Source organism: Tetrahymena thermophila (assembly GCF_000189635.1).
Source record: "Tetrahymena thermophila SB210 genomic scaffold scf_8254594, whole genome shotgun sequence".
In the NCBI taxonomy this organism is placed as follows: Eukaryota; Ciliophora; class Oligohymenophorea; order Hymenostomatida; family Tetrahymenidae; genus Tetrahymena; species Tetrahymena thermophila.
In genome coordinates, this window is record NW_002476365.1 from 126539 (window position 1) to 145005 (window position 18467).

General features: G+C 23.0%; 3 protein-coding genes across 3 annotated transcripts; 1 reads left to right on the forward strand and 2 right to left on the reverse strand. All coding sequences in view use genetic code 6, as the record gives it.

Annotated features, from left to right (window-relative positions):
* Window positions 1–2392: 2392 nt before the first annotated feature.
* On the forward strand, window positions 2393–4549 carry TTHERM_00285570 (MFS transporter; the record flags this gene model as incomplete). Its single annotated transcript, XM_001018571.3, has 3 exons — window positions 2393–3578; window positions 3961–4207; window positions 4273–4549. The coding sequence occupies 3 exons, from the start codon at window positions 2393–2395 to the stop codon at window positions 4547–4549; spliced, it is 1710 nt and encodes a 569-aa protein (XP_001018571.1).
* Window positions 4550–5013: 464 nt separating this feature from the next.
* Window positions 5014–8985, reverse strand: TTHERM_00285580 (hypothetical protein; the record flags this gene model as incomplete). Its single annotated transcript, XM_001018572.2, has 1 exon — window positions 5014–8985. One exon carries the CDS (start codon window positions 8983–8985, stop codon window positions 5014–5016), a length of 3972 nt encoding a protein of 1323 aa, XP_001018572.2.
* A 1655-nt stretch (window positions 8986–10640) lies between these two features.
* Window positions 10641–17360, reverse strand: TTHERM_00285590 (ATPase, histidine kinase-, DNA gyrase B). The gene is made up of 4 exons (XM_001018573.2): window positions 14567–17360; window positions 13889–14124; window positions 12618–13832; window positions 10641–11533 (listed from the first exon to the last, which is right to left on the reverse strand). Exons 1-4 carry the CDS (start codon window positions 17248–17250, stop codon window positions 10989–10991), a joined length of 4680 nt encoding a protein of 1559 aa, XP_001018573.2. The 5' UTR covers window positions 17251–17360; the 3' UTR covers window positions 10641–10988.
* Window positions 17361–18467: the final 1107 nt, after the last annotated feature.

The following is an 18467-nucleotide window of genomic DNA, read 5'->3' on the forward strand; positions in this document are numbered from 1 at the left end:
GTATAGACAAACATTTATATTAATTTTCATAAAAATGTTCAATTGATTCTAAAATTATTTAAAATAAATTTTAACTATGAAGTAATTAAAATTTAAATGATTATTTTATGATAAAATCTGATTGAAAGGAAAAGGTTATGTTTAAACTGAATATATATAACATCTACAATTGTCATAATATCTTTTTTTATATTTATTAAAAGTTAAGTGCAATTACGGAATTAATTCTTTTACAGAAAATTCAAATCTTTTACTTTATTTGTTTATTTGCTTTATTATTATTGTATTTCTTTAAAGCAAGAACAATTGTCAATAAAATGCGATTTTTAGGGGGTCCATGTTAATATTAAAATAAAGATTATCCTTTGTTCAATTTGATAAAATATTGAGATTGAATAAGGAGAATATTCTAAAAATCGCAATTTTATAAATTCTGATTTGCTCTAAATAAAAAAGAGTAAATTTTTTTAATTCATCGAACAGAGTAAACTGAATAGCAAATACAATCAATCAATTATAAATAAAAAAGACTTTGCATTCCAAATTTTTGTAAGTGGAAACAATTTAATGTTATTTAGGAATGAGTAAAATAGTAGAACATACTTTTATAAAAATAATAATTACATGAGCAGATATAGCTTAAGCTAATATTACACAAATTTATAAATATAATTCAACTAGAACTAATTTTGCAGTTCTGTACAAAAATTTTAATGTTAATAAATTTTTTATTCATTTATAAAAAATTATTTACTCTAAGAATACATTGAAAATATTCAAGTGTAATGTGAAATATATTTAAATAATTGCAGTGTAAACTAAAATAAAAAGAAATTTCATAAAAATAAACAATAAATCTTGCATTAATCAACCAGCAAAGGTATTACCAAAATCAAGGAAATATAATCTTAATTATGAATTATCAAGTTTTATTAAATGAAATCTACCTAAATAATAGAGATGACTAAAAGGTGGATGAAGCTAATTCTCTCAATATCCAATATTCATAAATCAAATCAATCTAATCTTACTTTACTTATAATTAGATTGTGAATTAAGAAGAATGATCATTCTTATTACTTTAGCAGAACTATTAAGGTATTATAAATTTTAATATGCTTAAATTTGCAAAGTTACATTAAAGAATAAGTCAGAGTGCCAATACGTAATAGTACCTTAACTTTTTTAATTATAATAAAGTCATAAATTGTAATTGAAGAGTTGTACTTTATATATCTTAAAAGGTTAGCACATATATCGAATCATCATTCTTTATTTCTATTTACAGAAAATTAATTTTTGATAGAATAAAGGCAGAAAAGTTAAGCTGATTTCAATTATCTAATACGAAATATACATCTTCTTTATTAATAAAGAGTGATGAAATAGCTCTGTAAATCAATTAATTATATTATTTAAAAATAACCAACACATCTAATTATCAATTTTACCAGAATTGTGTTAGAATTATTTCTTAATATTAAGTATACTCTTGCTAATAAATTTTCTAAAGATCGATAACTTAAATTGAGTTAGAATGGCTTTTGAGAAATTAATAAAGTTAAAATCTCCTTATTCTTACACAAAAAATTTATATCTTTTGTAATTTGGATTGCTTAACTCTTATAGACAATAAGTAGGTAGTAGTTTATTTTATTTTTACTAAATAATGCATTATCAAAGACATAGTCATTCCATCAATAATTTAAGGCAATTTGGATTAAAAGCCTTAAAACGTTGAGAAGAAATACTACAAAATTTTCCTTTAAACAATTTGAAAAAGTTCTTAATAACTCAATTCATCGAACTTAGAATGAATTTTGTCTTGATGTTTACCAATAAATTTTACTTTATCTTTCTTTAAAAATGAAATTTAATGATAGGGCTAGCTAGATAACTAGCTAGTTAAATAAATAAAAAGATAAAAAAACAATCAAGAATTAATTCTGATTTAAAATTGACCTATATTTAATTATGAATTAATTTTTGTTTGTTTGTTTGTTTAAAAGCATATTTATAGAGGTCTAAATATAATTTGTTTGTAATGATTTACTAAAGACATACATGCACTGTTTGTATATATATATATCTCAACTTACTTATAGCATTATATTTATGTACCTCTTTTAAATATTTAAAAAAAAAGCATTTTTAATATAAATCAGTATCTTTCTTAATTTATTCTTTGTCTTTAGACTTTAAAAGCTCAGTCAACAATTAATTTAAGATTGTAATCTAATAAATTTTAGAAAAATAATAAATAAACAAAAACAAAACAAACAAATAATCTGTTTATTTCCTAAATTATAAATAAATAAACAAACAAATATAGGCTACTCTCTTCAGTCTTTACACTTCATAATTAACTTTACAATAAGCTTATATCCCATTTATGTCTACCATAATTAGAACTGATTCTTAACTGAATCCTTTAAACAAAGATCCCCATACAAACGAAAATGTTTAAACTGAAAATTAGTTTGTTGCTGAAGAAATCAAACCTGCTTCTATTTAACAGCAATCAGAATCATTTAAGGAAAGCGATACTCAAATTGAGAAAACAGAAAAGCAACAACCAACCTAGCTAATGATCGATGATGTAATTGAAAAATTAAATACAAGAGGTATTTTCTAGTTTTGGATTCTCTTTACTTTCTGCATTCTTTATACCGTCCTATGTGCCGCAATGCTTTATCCTTCTTTTTATCTTATGGACCCTAGTTTTATTTGCCCAGGTCAAGGAGACGGATTCACAGAAGCAGATACTGGGTGCGATGCTGGCTGTTATATTGACACCACTAGTGGAAGACGAACTTTAACCGACACTCTTAATTTATATTGCAATAATTAATAACTCCGTATAATGAGTATTTCTATACTTTACTTCGGTTGTGCTATAGGAAATATAGTCATCGGAGCATATTCTGAATTAAAAGGACGTCGTTTAGGTATGATAGTAACATGGGCTTTCTCAATTATTTCATTCATCGGTGTGATCACATCATACAGCATTACTTAATTGATGATATTTGAATTCGCCTTGGGTTTCTTTATCTAGCCTGCAAGTACATTGGTCTTTGTTTATATGAGTGAAGTATCTATTGGAAACTACCGTCAATACTTCTGTACTATTATCATGGTATTTTGGTCAGTTGGTGAATTGCTCTTACCAGCTGTAGCTTACTATGAATATAACTGGAGACTTGGATTTACTTACTACATGGTTATCCCAGCTGTTGTTGTAGTTATTTTACTTTATTTTTTCATGTATGAATCACCCTAATTTTTAGTCTCTCAACGTAGATTTGATGAAACTAAGCAAGTCTTACTTAGAATAGCCTCATGGAATAAAAGAACTGATTAGTATGCTATCATTGATAAATATGTTGAAGAGTAAAGATAATATGCAATTGAAGAAGAAAAAAAGAGCAGTTTCAAAGCTGATTAAATAACTTCCATTTATTTCCACCAAGTCTTTTGTCTTCCAAAGTTGCTCAAAATTACTGCCGCAGCAAGTGGCATTCTTTTAGCTATTAATCTTATTTACTTTGGTTGCTAACTTTCCTTGAGTACCATCAGTAAAAATTTTTAATTTGTTTGACTAATCTTTATTTTTTAATTACTTCTTTACAACTTCTAGTAACTTACAAACGAGTTAATCAAAAAAATTTATAATATTCCTTATAGTACGATTTAATAATTAATAGATCAATGAAGGAATAAATCAATCTTACTAACTAACTATCTTTCTTTTTTTCTCAAATACTTTCTTTTTTACAATTACAATTTGAACATTTTTTTGATAAAATCACAATCCCAAATATAAAAGAAATAAATAGTTAGTTCGTTAATAGTTTAGAAATGCTTTTTAATTGTGCTTTAATAAAAAGCATATCATAAATAATTAATTGCATAAAAATAATTATTTTTATTAATTTATTCCTATTTATAAATTATTAGGTCCTAATCCTTATGCAAATTAAGTCTATTTGGGAATAGCAGAAGGTTCTACTTTATTATTTTCAAATTTAACCACTACAAGATGCAAAAGAAAACTTTGGTCTTTCATTTTCCATACTGCCACTTGTATTTTGTGTCTCTTCTTTTTATTTGTTGAAACTGATGATGGCAAGATTGCAGTAGCTTTCTTTGTGAGAATTGGAAATGTATTCGCTATGGCACTTGTTTAGATATATCTAAATGAATTGTAAGATTTTTTCTTTAATTGTTTCTTATATAATCTTTAATTATTTTTCTATCAAATTAATCAAGATTCCCAACTCCTGCCAGAGCTGTATGCTAAGGTATAGTTTATTTCTTTGGTCTTGTTGGAAGTATCATCGCCCCCTACGTAATTGAATGGGCTGTTGATATTGGTATTAACTAAATAGCATGGCTTGGTATAGTCTCCTTCTTAGGGTCATTATGCTGCTTCTTCCTGAAGGAAACTTATCTCATGCCTTTAGATTAAGAATTAGAGGAATCTGATTTAAAGAGATTCAAAAAAATGAATGTCAAAAAAACAGCCACAGCTCCAACTGAATAATGAAAAATTTATTTAATCATTAAAAATGGTATTTTTTACCTACTACTAAACATTTGAATATAAAAATAAATAAAAATGTAAATAATAAATTCTAAATCCAAAAATATAAACTAATATGTAACTTAACTTTATATTACATTAATTCGTATTTGTTTTATCTTTTAAGATCAATTTTTAAAAAGCTTTATATTAAAACTACTTTTTATTTAAAGATTAACTTTATTTATCTACATCAATAATCCAAAAAGACAAAAATTATTTTTAAACTGATAAAGCTTTTTCTTTTTATTAAATTTAATTTAATGTAAAATTTCTTAAGATTTATTTGTAAAAAAAAATTTCTTAAGGTTTATTTGAATATAAAATTAAATTAAAAAATTCATAATAAAAAGACATATTAATTAATTCAAATAATAAATAATTTATATTTAGATTTTAAATATCATAATTAATATAAATTATTTCAATCATTTTTTTTTAAAGCAATTTTAAATTATTTGTTTAGATGGTGATTTTTTAGAAACATCAGCTATTATTTGCTTTTATATTTTGAATTAAGAAAATTATTAAACTGGTTTTAAGGGTGGATTAAATTGATCATATGAATTAGCAGCAGTGTCATATGACAGCATATTCTAATCTAAATCTTAGCCTGAATGTATTTTGGTTTCGTATTCATCAAAAATTTACTCTGAGTTTCTATGAGATAAGTCTTCAAAAATTTTGAAGCTTTTGCTTTAAATTTCTTACTTCAAACTACTTTCTTAGGAACTACTAGTAAAAGGAGAAATCTAACTTATTTCAAATTATCTTTCAGTTTAAGACCCTCCAAGTTACGCTGGTTATTAACTAGTTTTTATTTTAAGGAATTAACTAAATTTATTAGGAAGAGGCATGAGACTTTTTTATGGTTAAAAATTATTTTAGAATAAATTTGATTAAGAATTTTAGTGGATTGAAAATGTTTTTATTTTTTTTTGATTGTTTTTAGGAGAGTTTTAATTGCTGTGAAATGTTTTTTAGGAGTTTTAGCGCTGAAATAAGCTTTTTCTATCAATAATTATATTATTTATCTGTTCTGATGCTGTTTTAAAATCGTTTTAATGCAAATTTAGAATTTCATCACTATTTCTACTTGAAAGAAAACCACTTAAGAGTTTATTTGTTGAATTTTATTCTTTTTTAGAAAATTCTAATTTGGACAAAGAATTTTCTCTGCATAAATTAATTTATTAACTGATGTTAGAGTTTGGTTATTCATAATTATTAAAATATTGCTGTAATGAATCATTTTTAAAAATTTATTTTTTTATGTTTATTTGATTTAAAAAAGAGTTTTTTAACTAAGGACACTTTTTTTTCATGCTATCTAAGAATTTTATCTTTTGTCTGATGTCTAGATTTTATAATCTTAAGGGAAAGACTTGATTAGTTTGCTTTTTGTTAGTATCGTTACTATTAGAAGGTAATTGTAATAAAAATTTAACTTTTTTGCTATTTGGAGATTAATCTTCGATGCTATTTAGTTAATTTTCATTATCTTTATCCTGTAATTAATTATATTTAGAACAAATTTCTGTAAAATTATTGGAATTATTATCATTTTACTCTAATTATTTAAAGACTTCCATTTCTGATTAGGTTTGCTAGTAATTTTTATTTTAACTTTATTCATTTTAGATTTTTTTTAAATTTATTATTGAATGAGTGTTTTTATGGTTTTATACTTTTCTGGGAGATAAATTTAGAGATTTTATTATCGAAGGACTTTATGGGAAATAATTTTCATCTTGGTTTGAGATATTTCTTTAAGTTTACGATCCAAACAAAATATTGCTATATTTTTTATTTTCTATAAGTTGATTTTAGCTTAAATAATCTGATATTAGAAAATCAGATTATTTCTACATTTAGTGTTATTTATTATTTTAAGCTGCTTTTACCTTTATCTCATAAATATCCTAGTTAACTCCTTATTCGAATGAGGATTTATGGTTTGGAGAGGAATTTAATGATGCATTTCTTGAAATTTACTGTGAGTTAGCAATATTTTATTTGTTTATAGTTCCTCGTTTTTCTTTAAAATCAAAATAGTTAGATGAATCAAAATTTACTTAATTCAAATCTCTTGTATTGCTAAATTATTTATTTAAATTAAGTTATGATTGAGAATTTGAAAGGGATTTTTCACTTAATTTACTTATATTATACATACTCCTTTACCTTTAATTCTATCTAATGACAAAGTCAATTTTTTTCAAGCTTGAAGGAGGTTTCTCTCCTTCCTCTGTCTCTAAATGGTGCAAAGACTGAGGATGTTATGATTCTATAGCATTTAAATTATTTGAGGTAAAAATCAGTGTTGATCTTTGTCTAATTATTGGATTTTACTCTGCTGAAGCATGGTAACTCTTACTGTGTTATGTATTACGATTGTTATCTTAAGACTCCAAACAGCTATCTTACTAAATTTAAATCTATGACTAAACTCTTTTATGAGACTATATCTATTTATTTATTATTGGTTATATAGCAGCAGTGTTATATACATTATCAAATTTCATCTTGAATGAGTTAAATTCTGATACCAAATCCTTCATTGAAAAAGGTGAAAGGTCATTATGAGTTTCTTAAAAAAATTTATTAGATTCAGCTTTATTATTTATTTTATTGTTATTTTCTTGCATTAAATTTTCTACATTTGATGATGTGAATTTCTTGGTCTATTTTTATTAATGACTTTCAGAAATAAAGTAATCATTTTCAGCTTTGATTTTTTAAAGGATTGTTTCTTCTTACTTTTATACTGCTTCAGTATAAAGTTGCAGATACCTTTTGTGCCTTTGATTTCCATGAGCTATCAGAGATTTCAATAAATTTTAGTTTTGATATTAACAGAGAATCTTTCGAGGAATCTTGAAAATAACTGTGTCAGTTTCTAGAGTTACAATAGAGAATTCTTTTTAAAGTTATATCATTTTATCTTAGAAAGCTTAAGATGGTGAAACTTGACCTACGTAACTGAGCATGCTTTCAAAATCCTCTTTGAACCAGTTTTCATGTCCAAAAAACTCTCCCTCACTAAGCTAAGCGAGTCTTAAACTGAGTTTACTTACTCTCGACATGGTATTTTTCTACAAAGATGAATCTATATTTTTAATTTGACTTTTGGAGTGATTGGAAGTCATTTTTTTTTGGATTTCTATAGAGCCTTTGTAAAGCAAATAAAGAAACTCCTCTTCTTAATCAGGATGAGAGAATATGGGATTTTCAAGAATTTCTTATGCTCTTTTTCTTTCAGTTGAGCAATGCTCTATTTTTTAACTAGAACTATTATTATTGGAGCTTCTTTTAGATGAATCATTAGTACTTTCTAACTCTTTTATAATTTTTTAATTTTTCTCTAAGTGCTCTTCCTTGAAAAAGAATGCAATACTGCTTAAAATGTCTTAGTTTAAATCTTTCTAAAAATTATTTAATAAAGCTCTTCTAACAAAAGTCCTTTTCTCTAGCTCTTGCTAAAAGACTTTAAGATAATTTTTCTTGCTTATCTTACCCAAAATTATAAATTTAGAAATTTAAAAATGATTAGAAATTGTGTGGAGAGTTTATAATTAATTATCCAAATTCAAGTTTTATGCTTACTAATGTTGATCCAAAATATCTTAATTTTCCTATGACTGAATTATAATTTCTTTTACTGGTTGAATTTAGTAATTTGCTTCTAATTTTTTAGTTGATTCTAATCTTAAAGTGTTACTCTCTTCTTAATCATCTGATACTATATTAATTTCTTGATTATTAACTTGTTTGTTGGTTTATCTTAATGGGATCCCGTTGTGTGCAATTAAAGTAGCTGTTCTTTTTTAGGACTAGTCAGAAAGAATTGACTCTCCAAAACTATCATATTCATACAATTGAGTTATCTTCTTAAATCCACATATGGTTCCACTTTACCTGAAATATTTTGAAAAGTATTTATTTCTAAGTAATTCTTCATCTTCTTAGTTTCTTAAACACTTAAGTATGCTTTTACCTTGATTTATTTGGTTTATAATTTACTAGCTACTTTACTATGAATGCTAGTTGCCATGTTTTGAGTCCTTATATTCATTGTTTAAATATTCTAATTTTTATCTCCATTTTACTTCAAGCTCTATATCTTAAGAAGACTTAGGAATAAAAACTGATATGTTTCCTTTGAGGATAAAGTATAAATATTAGCTTTGTTCACCTTTGTGGAAAACTGCGCTATATTCTGGAATTTCTTCGTATTCTACATATTAAGCCAAATCAAATAGACGATCTTATAGCTCTTACTTTGAGCAAACACCTTTTAGGTAAGGGATATGAGATAAAAAATCAGCAACAATTGCTCTGTCTTTCATATCACTTACATTAGATTATCTTTATAGTATTTTGATGCAATTTTCAATCATAATTGAGTTCAATCAAGCTAAAAAAAACAAGTTTAAAATAAATAGAATGAGCTTTGTTTAGAATTTAAGCAGTTATCAAAGAGATTTAGTTGAATTTGTTATATAGTTTAGCTAAGTAAGTAGGTTAATAGAATTATTTTAGTAGTTGAAATTGTTTTGTGTTTAAGTTTATCTTTTTCAATTTATATTAATTACATAAATCATACTATTTGATTTATAAAATACTTACTTTTAATGTTTTTGAATAATTATATTCCGCTTACTTATTTATTTTCATAATTATTTGATGGAATTAGTAAACTGTGTATAAATAACACATATTTGTATCAACGACAATTGCAGCCAACACACCATAATATAGATTTCAAATATAAACATTACTTATATTTTCATTACAAATCAAATGTTTTTTTTACCATGCAAAATTCATAATTAAATTTTACCATAAATTTTTTTAATTTGCTCTAATTACTGTAATAAATAGAAAAATAAATAGAAAATTATTTATATTTTTTGTAACAAAAAAATTGAATTTTTAAATCTTCAAAATATCCAAAAATACTTTAAAAAAATTAATAATTTTTAAATTATTATGTCATATAAATAATTTTATTTGAAAAAAAACATTATTATTGTTCGCTATTTTTAAGAAATTGTTAAAAATGAAATACCTTAAGTATGGTAAATTAAACAATAGATTGGTACCAACAAAAAAAATTCAGAACATTTAAAAATGATAAATGTATGTAGATTTAATTTTAAAGTAATTATATTTTTCCAATAAAATTAAAGTGTTTTAACAAAATTAAAAAATAAGAAATTATCTTAGAGATAAAAATATATTTTATTATTAAACAAAAAAAACATGAAAGAATGAATGACTAAAAAGAAAAAATTTGATTTTAATCTTTCCAGATGTTTATAAATATAATAACAATTTTCTTCAGTGTAAGGTTTTTCTGATATTAATCATAGAAAATATAAATTCTATAAGAAATAATTGATATTCTTTTTGGAGTAAAGACACTGTTTGATAAAACAAAATTTGCATTTGTCAATTAGATTAAATAATAAGTTCCTAATTTAGTAAAAACAAACAAGTACATTTTTTTGCTTAAAAAAAACTTTTTGAGTATTAAAATTAGATAAAAAGTTATCACCGTTCTGAAAATAAGTAAGAATTAAGAGTTTTAAATTAAAATAATTTATTTAAATAACTCAAAAATTTTAAAACTCTTAATCTCATTAGTTTTCCAATTCATAATTTAAAAATCTATATTAAATGAGATGTTTTTGAAAGAAATTTGCAAATAAATACTGCAAAATCATAAATAAATAAATAATTGTTATAAAAGTTTAAAAAGAATCTAAATATTTGAGGACTGACTAGCTTGTAATAGATTTAAAACATCAAAATTAATTAAAACAAATAAATTATAATTCATTTTTATGATATAAATGTATAAGCATATATTTATATAAAAAAAGAGATAAAGTAATTATTTTTAGAAAAGTTTAAAAATGCCATAGATTTAATTTTTAATAAATAAGAATAAAAAACATCAAAAGTAACTATAACAAATAAATTATAATTAATTTTTATGATACAAATATATAAGTATATATATATATATAAAGAAAGAGATATAGTTAATCATTTATAGTCATACATTAAGAATTTAGAAGTTTTGAGAATGAAATTTTTTAAAGAAAGATGATGTTTATTAATTATTTAATTAAAATATGTTGTATTCATAATCAAAGAATTACAATTTTATTTTATTGAAATGGTATTAAATCGCATTTGAAAGGTTTTTAATGTTGGTTGTTTAGTTAATTTATTGAATTATTGATTGATTGGTTAATTTATTTTTTGTCTGATTTCTTGCTTAGATAATTATTTTTGTTTGAATCAATTGAAAAAAGCACAATTTTTTCCAAAATTTATTTTTAAGATTTTTTAATAATTAAAGTATATGTGCAGAAAGAAAATTTGGTAAAGCTCAAATCGATACATGCAAATTCTTGTTGCTATTGGTCAATTGACTTGATTAGCTAATAGGAAGAAGCTTCCATTTAACGATTAGATGTTGTAACTCGATAGAATCTAAAGGATTACTTAAAAAATCATAGAAGCCTATGCTTTCCAAATTCTTTTTAGTCTTAATAGTAAAATTACCTATAGCAAATACAATACTTTATTAACAATAATCATTAAAAAAAGACTCTAAATCTTTTTAAAAAAAATCTTGTTTCTAGAATTCGTCAGTACATACAAAGATACAAACAAACTGTCTTTCACCACATGTTTTACAATCATTGTTTTTCTTTTCTTCACAAAATGTAATAGCTTCTTTAATACTGCAGCACTTTTAAGGCATAAAATTAAAATTTGTTAAGAGCATTTCTATCGTTTCTAAGTTCCTATAAACCTTATCTATTATTAAAACGTTTTTGCATTAACATTTTAAAAATTTGTAGTGCGAATGTATTCCTGAAGGTTGCTTCTAGAAAGTCATAGTTCTTGTTTAGTTCTTTTAAATTTAATCTAATAAAAAAAAATAAATTAATTATTTAGTTAGAATAATTTTATTAGTTTGTTATCATAATCTTTCGAATTTTAAACTTTATGTTATTTATTAAAGCTCATAAAATTCGATGATAAGTTTTTATATTTAAATTAAATTTTATATTAATTTTTTATAAACGTAAGATAGTTATTATTTTCAAAGCATAAATTTATCCATTTTACATCAATAAAATGTTTTAAATAAATTTAAATTTATCAAAATATTAATTTTTATCTAAACAAATCTAATTTATTTATGAAATTAATAATCAAATTATTATTCAAGTATAAACAAAAAATTTTTAAATCCCTTTAACTAAATGTTAAATTATTTTTAAAATAAAAGTGGGTACATTTAATAATAATCTATCAATATTTCATTCAATTTATTTTTTAGAAATTTTTTATTATTATTAACAATTGTTTATTGATTCCTTAAAAAATGAAAGTAAATCGATTTTTATTTAAAACTGATAACTTTAATGGAGTTTTTTAATATAATTTTGTAATTTAGTGAATTTAAACTGGTGATTTATTTCAAAATTAAATGAATAAAAACATTAAACAGGTTCTCTGTTCATCTAATAATTATTGAAAATATTTTATTTAATTTTTTTTTTGAGTATTTCTTCATTTAATAATTTTATTTTGACGATTATAATCAAATTAATAAAAAATTAAATACTTTTTCATTGATTTTTCTATTTACAAATATTTTGAGTAATTTTATTAAAAAATTATCTTACAAAACGAATTATATTTTTATTTAATCAATTTATATTTATGATAATAACCAAAAAAAGGCAAAAATCATTTTTTTACAAAATTAGTAATAAAAATATCGATAAATGATTGCCTGTAAAAGTATGAAAGGATTTTTAAAGGTTTTACTCATTCGTTTTCAAAGAATTAAATTACTCATTAAAATTTTATTAAAATTTATTTTTAAAGAAATCATCAATCCAATCCATCCATCCATCCATCATTATAAATTTTATTTCAATAATGATGAAACTTTATTTGAGTTTTGCTAAATTAATTAAAGAATGTAAAAATTTATTACCAGAAATATCTTCTGAAACATCTAATAAATCATTTCCTGTCTTTGTTTAAACTTGATTTCCCTTATTGGAATTCAGAGCCATCACTCCATTTTAAGATGATAAACCATTTTAAATGATTGAAGATTAAATTTGTTGATTTGTGTTGCTTTTTTATATATTATTATGCTACTGATTGATCTGCTCATCAACTTATGAAGTAATAGTAGGAGGTTAAGATAACTAAAAAAGAGAAGCATTTTTATTTTAAAAGATGCTTTTGCTATTATTTTACTCTTGATACATTAGAAAATTATTGGCATAAGAATAATTAATCAATGAATCCTATATTTTTTCTGACTTTTTATTTTCGATAATTTTAATGTCAAAATAAAATTAACTTCCTTTATGAGGAACTGAAGTAAATTTAATGCCACTAGCATCATTACTTTCTAAAGGTGGATCATTTTCTTTTGTTAAAGTATATTAATATTCTGGATTGTAAAGTTTTTTAGCAATTATATTGCAAATGAACAAATTAAAACCAAAAGAAGATATTTATTTAAAATCTTAATATCCTATCCCTATTCCAGAGTTTAATAGTTTATTTAGTTTTTGCTAAATACTTTAGTCCATACCTTCTCCTGTGTCTTCTACCTAAAACCTAATTATATTTTTTAATTAGTTTCCTTTTTTTGTAGGAGGGTATATTCTAAATTTTAAATATCCAGTTTGGGTATGTTTGTGTGCATTTGAAAGTAAAGTAATAATTATTTGTATCAGTCTTCTACTATCCGTAGGAATAACGAAGGGAGTATCTTAATCATAATCTACTATAAATTTAATATTCCTATCGCTTGTTTATTTAAACATCATTATACAGTGCTCTACTACTTCGGTAATTTTAGTTTCTGCTATGTCAAGCACGAATCTTTCACCTACTAAATCATTAAAGTCTCTCAAATTATGAAGAATATATTTTATTATCCTACAAGATAATTAAATTGGCTTTATGAATTAATCTTTAATTTTCTCTTCAATCCTTTAACTTTTAATTCCTGCCTAAGAAGTTGCTATAATTTTACTCAAGCTTTAAGTTAAATCATTATTAAAGCACCTAAACAGGTTTTTTAGAATTTAATAGAATTATGATTTATTAACTATTTTTTCTCTCTAATGAATTTCTTCAAACACTAGCAAAAAATTGTATGGAGCTTCTCTTCTTTCATGTTCATTTTCTTTAAAATTTAAAGTTATTTAAAATCTTTTGAAAACTATTGTAATTTAAAAGTACCTTTTTAGTTATTTTTAATTGATGTGATATTAATTGATTGTGATTCCGCCATCTCCTCCATGTTGAATTTAAATGTTTAGGGATATATTTTTATTTAGTATTTCTTTATTTCTGATAAGTCCAAGAGCTAGTCTTCTGCCGTGAACGAAGCTATTACAATAGGTTTGTTAGTGTAGTGCTTCTTGAAATACTCCCAATTCATTGAAATTTTTACCAAAAATTCTTTTAGTGAAATCCTATTTTAAAAGCAAAAAATAAATTTATAAAATATTTCCTCATAGCAAATAAATAACAAATATAAATAAATATTTGAAGAAATTAAAATAAAAAAATTATTAAAAATTTATTTTGAAAAACAAACTATTGCAAATTTTAATTAATTGAGAAAGAAGGGAATAAAAAATATTTTTTATTAATAAATTTAAAAGTTAAAAAATTGAATTGAAAAGTGCTTTTTGAACTATTTTTTTTAATTTTTAAAAGCAAAATTTTTTATCAATTAGAAAATGAAAGCATCTAAAGAAACTAAATTATAAAAGTAGTAGCGATTATTAATTCATATTAAAAAAATGAGATTACATAATGAAAATATCTAAAAATCAAATTAATTAGCTTTGAAATTATTTTAAAATATTGCTTAAAATGTTAAAAATTTGATGAAAAATAAATAATTCTTACAAAATGTTTTTAGACTTTAGGCCTATTTTGTAGGAATATGCTATATTGTAGTTTGTAGTAGCTGCAGAGTTAGACACTTTGTTGCAGCTCATATATGAGTTTCTTGCAAATATTAGCTCCTTAAATGTAGAGGGACTATAGAGGAGTGGTGCTGGATTTTCTTGACTTACTTAGAGTACTTTAGAGTTATTAGGAGGATATTAATTAAAATTTTCTAGGTTATTATTGTTTTTTTTTGTAAAAGATTGAATGGTTGAGTCTTATATTAAACCAGGTAAAGGTTTTGTTTAACTTTATTTTTTAAAATTTTCCCACAAATTCATAGTGTCTATGTCAACTCTTTCTATTATAATATTTTGTAAAAATTAATCAAAGAGCTTAATGAGGTTGCTTTATTTAAAACTTTATTAGGATTTTTAGCGAGGAATAGTGGTAAAATCTGAAGGAGAGGCATGCCCTAATTCTGCTGGTGCAGTTTCTGCAAATATGTTAATTTTTTCTTTCTAAGCAAAAAAGGTTGCAATTTAAGGAATTATTTACTTTGAAACATACATGGTTGATGCTGTTTCATCAAGTAGAGCATATTGGACTGAATCCTTTAACATATTATCAGCTTCTTATTTATTAGAAGTTTCAAACTATGTATTATTTTATAGTTAAGGCTCCTTCTGCTGTATACTCCAATTTTAATTTTGGGTTTATTTTACTGAAAAATTAATTTTATTATCTATATTGTTTATTATGATTTCGTTTCCGCTTTTAGTTTTTTTCAAGTTGTTATTGTTACTATTGTTGTTCTTGTCATTTGACTTTCCCATGCAGAATTACTCCGAGAAGCAGCTATCAATTATAATCCTTTAAGAAAAATAACTTTTTTTTGCTTGTAGGTATGTATCATTTTAGGCATTGTATATATTTATCTTGTTGCAGATCATCAAGTGAAATGGGAATTATTTGAATTTAAATTAAATGATAAGAAGAATAAATCCAAGAAGACCCCATTAAATAAATTAGATATATAATTAATTTTATTGGTAATCCAATGATAGAATAGAAGCTAAAGCAAATATTATCATATCTAGTAATAGGAGCTTATCTTTAATTCGAAAAATTTTAAAGTTTGGTAATACTTATTTTAAAATGAGCTAAATAAAGAATAGTTCTACTACAACTTCTAAAGCAGAATTTTCGATATCAAACTTTAAGAAATTATTTGAAAATACGGCGCATCTAAATATTTAAGTTGCTACAAAAAAAAATATCTTCTTTGTGTGATCTTACAAAACGATTTATAGACTCAATGTTTTTAAGTATATTAAAATATTAATTAGAGAAATGACTTCAATTACTAAACAAATTAAAGCAAAGATTATAAAAAGCTAATAGTTATCATAATTGAATCGTCTTACAATCTACAAGGCTTCAACTATCATACCTGCTACCTGAATAAGCATCACTTTTAAGATTTCCTTTTGGATTACTTCATTTTAGTTTTTAAAAAGTTTGTGAAGGTGCATGGACATATCTTCTGTTCTGTTAGTGGAAGCATGGTTAGAGTGAAAATATTTATCTTCGTTCTCTTTGAGTTTATGTTGATTGCTTTACTTAGATAATTAATTGCAAATAATTTAAGCATCTAAGCTTGCAATTTTTCCATTTGAAGAATTTTCAAAGTGCTGAGTCTACTGAGCCTCACTCTTGGGTGATTTTAAATCTGATTTACTGTTAATATCTATTTCCTAAATCATTAAACCTTTTTAGGTATTTTTATTATTATTGTCATTACTATTATTATAACCACTCGTTTGTTTTTTAGAGGACTCAACCAAATAATTTTCATTAGCTCCAAAATTATTACCTAAAAAATAAAAGTTACCCTGGCCGTTATATTGCATGTTTTATTTATTTTATATCTAAAAAATATCTTGTTAAAGTTTTGTTAGATTATTATTGAATTTTTATTGACTTGAAATTTATCCATTTTTATTATTTTCTATACTATTTTTAATTTCATGCCAAGAATTACTTTGCTATTAATCTTATTTAACTATTTATTTATTGACCATATCTTAAGCACCATAAAATTTCTTATTAGAGGGTTACAAATTAAATTATGAATTCTGAAAATTTTAATTTTATAGCATGATATTTAAATCTGTAATGTCTATTTTTGTCTGAAGAAGATTCCTTTCTTTTCCGTTAGCAATTATTTCTCGCGAATTATGCTCAATGTCACTTTTCTAATTTAATTCATTAACAGTTTAGACATTATAAATAGAATTTTGAAATGAATGGTTATTGCTAATAAAAGCTTAACTCTATTTATTTATTAAGTAGTTTATTTCTTCATTTTAAGGACTTTAAATTAAGCTATGTTTGCTATTTGGGATAGGAAAAAGGTTTAACAGATTGTTGTTTTATACTTCTTCTTTTTGCGCTCCATTTTAATATATCGTTTATAGCATTTATGGAGTATTTTATTGATTTTTAATTATATCATTAATTTGAGCTATCTACAAATCGTTATTGTTTGGAATTTAATCGCAAGGGCTAAAAGTTATACTTTTTTATGGCCTAACTTCAACTATGCTTTTTTAGCTTTTTTTGCTACCGTTGCTCATTAAAGTCTCATCAACAATTGCTTGCTTTAAATTATTTTATTGGCCTTTATTATTTAAAGCCATATAAATTACCTAATAATGATTATTTTAATTAATTTTTGACTGATTTCTTTAATTAATCTGATAAATACAAAATCTCTATAATCTAACTTTATCTTTAATTTCTATTTTCAATGAGTAATTTTTAATATCCATCCTAAACAATATATATTAAGCAAATATTAATATTTAATCAAGATAAAGATAAATAAATAGATAGATAGAAAGTTTCATTGACAAAATATATTGATTGATTAATCGATATTTTTTGTTTTTTTCTTTAATGATAAATTGATTGATAAACAGATTATAGTCAAAGATAAATTAATTTGTTTGTTTGTTTGTTTAAAAAAAATTAATAGCTTTTTAAAACAATTAATATTTATTACTAAAACAAAAACTTTCATTTTGTTCATTATTGAATTTTTAACTAAAAAACATGATCTATTTTAGAGTAATTAATAAACAAACGATTTCAAATATCCTATAAATTATTTATGGAAAAAAATTAAAAAAACTTAGGTCGATTAAAAATAATCCTAGTATTAAAAACCTATTTAAAAATCTAAACTTAAAAAAAATGTAAACTTGATTAAAACATTAAATTAATATGACTCTAACGTAAAACTAATGTATTTATAAAATGAAATACTATCACATGAAGCAGTTAGTATATATTGTAAACAAAATAAGGTATTCCTAATTCAATATATTTTCTATGATTGAAGGAATTATTTGCAAAAATTATAAAAAATCAAGATTATTTTCATACATGGTAATGCGTCTAAAAAAAACATGTATATGCTGTATATACCACAACTTGTTTGATTCAGTTCGTACTAATTCTAATAATTATATAATTTTGAATATTATCTTAGAATGAGAAATCTTTTTACTTAAAAAAGTAAAAAAAGACAAATTAAATTTGTGGGATTTATTTTAATTTATTAATTAAAAGTGGATATTTTGACGTAGCTAAAAACATAATTATTGGATATTATTAAAATTACAATCAAAATTTATATTAAATATTCTCAAATAGTTGATGCTTTTTTTTCGTTCAAATGTATTCATTTTGAGAAAAACTTTCTTAGTTTAAGATTAAGTTTCAAGCTTTGAAAATTACTTCCTGATAATAATAAAAATACTAATAATAAATTTATTGCTAGTAATATCAATTTAATAAAAGAAATTCATCTGTAGTTAAAAAGCTAGGAAAAGGTGTTGACTTTATTTATTTA